Source organism: Typha angustifolia, chromosome 10, assembly GCF_048772165.1.
Source record: "Typha angustifolia cultivar Huaian chromosome 10, ASM4877216v1, whole genome shotgun sequence".
Classification (NCBI taxonomy): Eukaryota; Viridiplantae; Streptophyta; class Magnoliopsida; order Poales; family Typhaceae; genus Typha; species Typha angustifolia.
The window spans coordinates 5652514-5658625 of NC_133248.1; the positions used below are offsets into that span (position 1 = coordinate 5652514).

At 45.8% G+C, this 6112-nt stretch overlaps 1 protein-coding gene across 1 annotated transcript; it reads right to left on the reverse strand.

Annotated features, from left to right (window-relative positions):
• Positions 1-390: 390 nt before the first annotated feature.
• Positions 391-3805, reverse strand: LOC140768913 (uncharacterized). Its single transcript, XM_073109384.1, has one exon. It carries the CDS (start codon positions 3241-3243, stop codon positions 583-585), a length of 2661 nt encoding a protein of 886 aa, XP_072965485.1. The 5' UTR covers positions 3244-3805; the 3' UTR covers positions 391-582.
• Positions 3806-6112: the final 2307 nt, after the last annotated feature.

A 6112-nucleotide genomic window follows, 5' to 3' on the forward strand; every position in this document is an offset into this window, starting at 1 on the left:
TCCAACGGATCTAGTTTCAGGCGAATCGGAGATGGGGATCTCGAAATATCGTTCGTTTAGTGGACGAACGTCAGGATACTCTGTTTTGGATTCCGTGGATGAAGGCACGAAATCCTAGGTAATGGTGGATTGTGGAGGGCCGGTGTTGATGGGGTGGCACCGGTGTAAAAGTGATGGTGGAAGGGTTATGGATGATGGAAAGGTTAGGGATAGCGATGGATAAATTGGAAGAAGGGGGAGAAGAGGGCCACTCCTAAGGGACTAGGGTGATTGGCCTGTCGAGGGAGATTAGAAGCGGCGTCGCCGGGGAGATTGAGGGAACGAGAGCGAAGAAGATGAAGGAGGCAAGGCAAACTCAATTCTCAATAATCAATAATAATTTTGGTTGCCCTACACATACTTTTATAGGCTAACCAACAACTCAATCTTATCCTAAAACACAATCTTATCCTAAAACTCAATCTTATCCTAAAACTCAATCTTATCCTAAAACTCAATCTTATCCTAAGGTAAATCCAAGCTTGAGACGATGTCGGTGAAGTCCGAATCGTATCAATCCACCACGCTTCCGCAACCTTGTCCTCAAGGTTTGAAATTTGGGAAGCGATCCATGATGTCTGCCTCTAGCTCCCATGTAGACTCGTCAGTAGGTTTGCCCAACCACTCAATCAGCACTTCAGTCTCTAATCTGGATCCTTGGCGTCTTCTCCTACGACTTAGGACTCGAACCGGCTCATTGGAGCCATCTTCCTCCATTGGTTCGGGTAAGGTCGAACCCACTACATGGTTAGGCCCGATCTGGGCCTTCAATGCCGAGACATGGAAGACGGGATGTATCCTGGTTCCTTCAGGTAGGTCCAATCGGTAAGCTACTGGACCGATTCGTTGTAGCACTCGGTACGGACCATAGTACTTGTATCCCAACTTTTGGTTCAAAATTGGCCTCAATGTGGATTGTCGATACGGTTGAGCTCGAACGAACACCAATTGATCCACCTCAAATTCTCGCTCACGTCTGCCTTTGTCATGCGTTTGCTTCATGCGGTTTTGTGCTGTGGCTAGGTGAGTCTTGAGCCGTCTCAATGTTTCATCTCGATCAGCAAGCTCCAAGTCAAGCTCAGTCCTATCCGTCGCCGCGAGTCTATCGTAGGCACGCAAGACAGGGGGAGTGCGCCCATAAACCGCCTCAAATGGGGTCATGCCAATGCTTGAGTGATGAGCGGTATTGTATGACCACTCAGCCCAGGGAAGAAATTTGACCCAATCCTTTGGTCGATCCGCCACAAAGCATCGCAAGTATTGCTCTAGTCCACGATTCACCACCTCGGTTTGGCCATCCGTCTCGGGGTGATATGCTGAACTAAGATTGATTTGAGTCCCTTGCAATCTGAAGAACTCGGACCAAAACTCACTTATGAAGATGCGATCCCGGTCTGACACGATAGTCCTAGGCATCCCATGCAAGCGTGCCACTTCCCGAACAAAAATTTCAGCAACCCTTTTTGCTGAAAACGGGTGAGACAATGTTATGAAATGTGCATACTTGCTCAATCTATCCACCACAACAAACACCACCGATTGTCCTCGAACCTCCGGCAGCCCCTCAATGAAGTCCATGGAGATATCCTCCCAAATACGCTCTGGTATAGGTAGTGGTTGCAGTAGCCCGCTAGGCTTGAGTGCCTCTGATTTGGTTCGTTGGCAGATTTGACATTCACGCACATACTTCTTCACGTCCGTCTTCATCCCAGTCCAAGTACAGTTTTGGGCCAGCCGCTTGTAAGTACGTAATACCCCTTCATGACCTGCTATAGGAGTATCATGGAAGTGTGCCATCAATAGCCTCCGTAGCTCTTCGTTTCGGGGTACCTTGATTCGCCCGTGCTCTAGTACTAACCCATTGCGCTCCTCGTGCTCGGGGTTGCTTGAGGGGTTCGCTCTCAACTCCTCCATGAGTCGGACCAGATCACTATCCTCTGCACTGGCTCTTCGTAGATCTGAAAAGAAAGGAAAAGTGGGTGCCGAGAAAGAAGCGAGCTCCCTTTCTTTTGAAAGTTCAAGCAGCGGTTTACTTCCATCCAACAACACTCTCTGATCATCTCTCCAAAAGGTCAATGTGAGGCTTATAAAATCAAAGGTCACGGGCCCCAAGCTCCGAAGCCATTGGGTCCCCAAAACAATATCGGCACCTTGCAAGGCCAACGGATAAAGATCCAATGTGAAAGTTTGGCCTTGCACCTTCAATTCTGCACCTCCACAAATAGAATCTGCTCGCAAAGTGGTGCCATCTCCAATAGTCACATCGAACCCTTCCGTGGGTTCCGACTCGAGCCCAATCTTCCTAAGGAGCCTCTTGTCAATGAAGTTGTGGGTGGACCCGGTGTCAATCAAGATTCTCACTGTGGTCTTCTTGACTACTCCGTTCACCCGCAATGTCTTTGGCGCAGCTGTCCCCGAATAGGCGTGGAGGGAGATTTTGGCCATCGTGTCCTCCGCGTGATGTTGCTCCTCAACTTCTTCTCCTCGATGTCCAGCCACATCTGCACTTTCAGCTGCCATGGGTGGAAGATCGTGGCCTTCTCCTTTGAGTGGTAGCTTGGCAGGGAGCTGCAACGTCATCGCTGGTGATGAAGCTGTCGTGGTCGACTGTCGATTGACCGAGGAGAATGGTAGAAGATCGCTGGAGGCCATATGCGATTTCTTCTTAGTTGCCGACTCACTATGGTTGCAAAGGGAGCTAGTGAAAGGCGGCCCAAGTGTCGAAATTCGCGATTTCGGATCATCTCCTTCACCACTGATGAGGATTCCTGATGAGGGATATCCAGCGACCAGGTGTGGCGTAGCCAGCACTTCGCGATTTGTCGACAAGGTCTCCGGTGCATGGGAAGATGTGGAGGTTCCGAGGGCTGCTACAATGGTTGCGGATCTCATTGTAGTTGGTGGCAGTTCGTTGCGGCTGACCATAGGTCGAGGTGTAGAATCTCGCTCTTGCTGGATAGCCGAACTTTCCCCTATTTTTGTGATGAACGGGGAGGCCATGGAGGATGTTGGGTATGTTGTGGAGGGTTCCCAATGCTGTCTTGTGATTGCCTTGCTTGTTGAAAAAGGTTTCGTCCATGCCCGTATTTCCTGCATCATCTCCGTCATTATTTGCTTGTTGATGGCAATCTGTTTGGAAATAGACCCCAACATGGATAGAACGCTAGGTTCTTCCGTATTCCTATTAGATCGAGTGATCGTCATTGGAAGCGCTTGTTCGAGGAACGGTGGCTCTGATACCAGATTGTTACGATCCTTCCTCGGCTATAGGCTCTGATACCAGATTGATACGAACCCTCTTTTGGTGCTATGGCTCTGATTCAAGATTAATACGATCTTGCACGGAACTTTGAGATCAGATCCCGAAATATCCCGCCGTTGGATCGCTGTGAAATTTTGATATGTTGTAGGCCCGGAAAAGAGCTTTCCAACGGATCTAGTTTCAGGCGAATCGGAGATGGGGATCTCGAAATATCGTTCGTTTAGTGGACGAACGTCAGGATACTCTGTTTTGGATTCCGTGGATGAAGGCACGAAATCCTAGGTAATGGTGGATTGTGGAGGGCCGGTGTTGATGGGGTGGCACCGGTGTAAAAGTGATGGTGGAAGGGTTATGGATGATGGAAAGGTTAGGGATAGCGATGGATAAATTGGAAGAAGGGGGAGAAGAGGGCCACTCCTAAGGGACTAGGGTGATTGGCCTGTCGAGGGAGATTAGAAGCGGCGTCGCCGGGGAGATTGAGGGAACGAGAGCGAAGAAGATGAAGGAGGCAAGGCAAACTCAATTCTCAATAATCAATAATAATTTTGGTTGCCCTACACATACTTTTATAGGCTAACCAACAACTCAATCTTATCCTAAAACACAATCTTATCCTAAAACTCAATCTTATCCTAAAACTCAATCTTATCCTAAAACTCAATCTTATCCTAAGGTAAATCCAAGCTTGAGACGATGTCGGTGAAGTCCGAATCGTATCAGCTTCAAATGTAGCCCTTGCCTTATCCATCTATGTGAATGCACTCTTCTGCAGTAGGTCATGAGGGAGGCGCAATCCTGCCATAGTTTGCCACAAACCGAAGGTAGTAGCTTGATAAACCAAGGAAGCAGCGTAGCTCCTCATCATCTTGGGTAGCAACCACTCCACCATAGTTAGGATCTTTTTAGGATTAGCTCCATGCCTTCTTTAGATATAATGTGGCCTAGGTAGTAAACCCTTCATTGCCTCCACGAGCACTTGGAAGCCTTGTCCTTCAAATGGTGTTGCTATGTGCGTAGAAACATCAGCATAAAAGATTAATTATACCAGCGTTTCTTAGAAACACAGGAAGACATTTAAATAAATTAGCTCCTACAACACATTTGCTACAGGATCGGAGGATCCACGATTTCCAAATATAATTTGGAATCAATCTCAGTCGTTATTTATTTTAGAATCAATTGATCCAAATCAATCAGAGATCGCGTAGGCAACCAATATATCCCAAATCTTGGGATATATCTTCAATTCCCAATTACTCATCATCTTCCTCAACAATTCTTCAACCTAGCCACCACGACAACCTTAGCCGATCCCATCTCTCGTCGATCGCACCCCTCGTCGGTCACACCCCTTGCCAGTCGTAGCCTTCCATTCTATCGTAGCCCTCGCCAGTCACAACCGTCACTAGTCGCAGCTGTCATGGTCCAAAGCCCTAATCTTGGGATATGGTGGATGAGTGGCTAGATGGAGGATGATTATGGAGGATTAGGGTCGAATGGTGGAGATAGAATGGCTATGGATGGTAGATAGAATCTTGTGGAAGGGGATAGGGAAGATATGGAAGGATAGTTAAGGAAATCTAGGTAAGAATTTGAAATAGATGAAGATTTAGATCTGATTTGGATCTCAATACAGCCGTACATTATGGGCTAATTTATCGATGATCTAACTATTGGATACTTATCATATTTGGATGGAAGATAGATCTCTGAGTTAGATTTTCAGAATGGGGTTGTGGGTTTTGGGGCGAAATGTAGATTTTCAAACATCAAAGTTTCTCCAAATCCAACACTAGATCAGAACAGATTTGGAGGCAAATATTTTGAGATAAATTTTGATCGATCTAACCATCTAAAAGATCTAATATTTTGATAGGTTGTTTCCTTGGGAGTCAGGCATCCAACACAATCCGAATCATGTCGACCGGATGAGATGAGTAGATCAAGAGTTATTATGCAAATACTGACTAAAGGTCAGATGGTTGCAAGATGAATGTGAAAGGTGGAAGCTAAGAATCGACGAGATGGAGGTCATCGACAAATGGTGGAAGGCCTATAGGTGTGGAGAAGACCTTAGGACGTGGAGGAGGTGAATGGGATGGTTTGGGCTAGATCGGGGTGCTGCACATGGTAGAGAAGATGAGGGAGGAGGGAATTATCTCTCAGGGTCGAGAGGGAACAACTAGTCGAATAGAGGGGAGAGGGATAATACCATGATGAGCCAAGTCCAAGACTAATAAAAGGGGAAGAAGTGGGCTTAAGTTAGAAGTTTCATAATAATTCATTCATAATGCTACAAGTGAAGACCAACCCTTCTATTTATAGGAGAGAGATATAAGTGGGCTTAGCCCATTTCCCAATGTGAGACTAAACTAAAGTAAATGCAATAAGTAAGTAAGCAAATAGAGTGGATAAACGTATTGAGCCTAGCCCAATACCCTTTGAGTAGACCAACTTGGCCTATGGCCCATCCTCTAGACTGACCTAGCTCAACCCGGATCATAACAATTATGTAAAACTTTTTTCTCTTATATGTACGACATTTCACTAATATATATGATTTTCATTTTATTTATGAGTGTGGTATATGTTAATTTTTTTTATAGAGTGGAAAAGAAGTATACTTGTTATCTATTGGAAAACCTCATCGTCTAGTAACAAAAAGAATTTTATTTAGCACAAACCCAGATATGGTTATAGGTGGAGAATGGTTAGGACAACAATTTTGGGAGGTCTATATTGAAGTAGCAATCATGGCCAATGAAAACTTAATTCGCATTATAGGAAAGTTAAAAAAAAGTGGGTGATGTT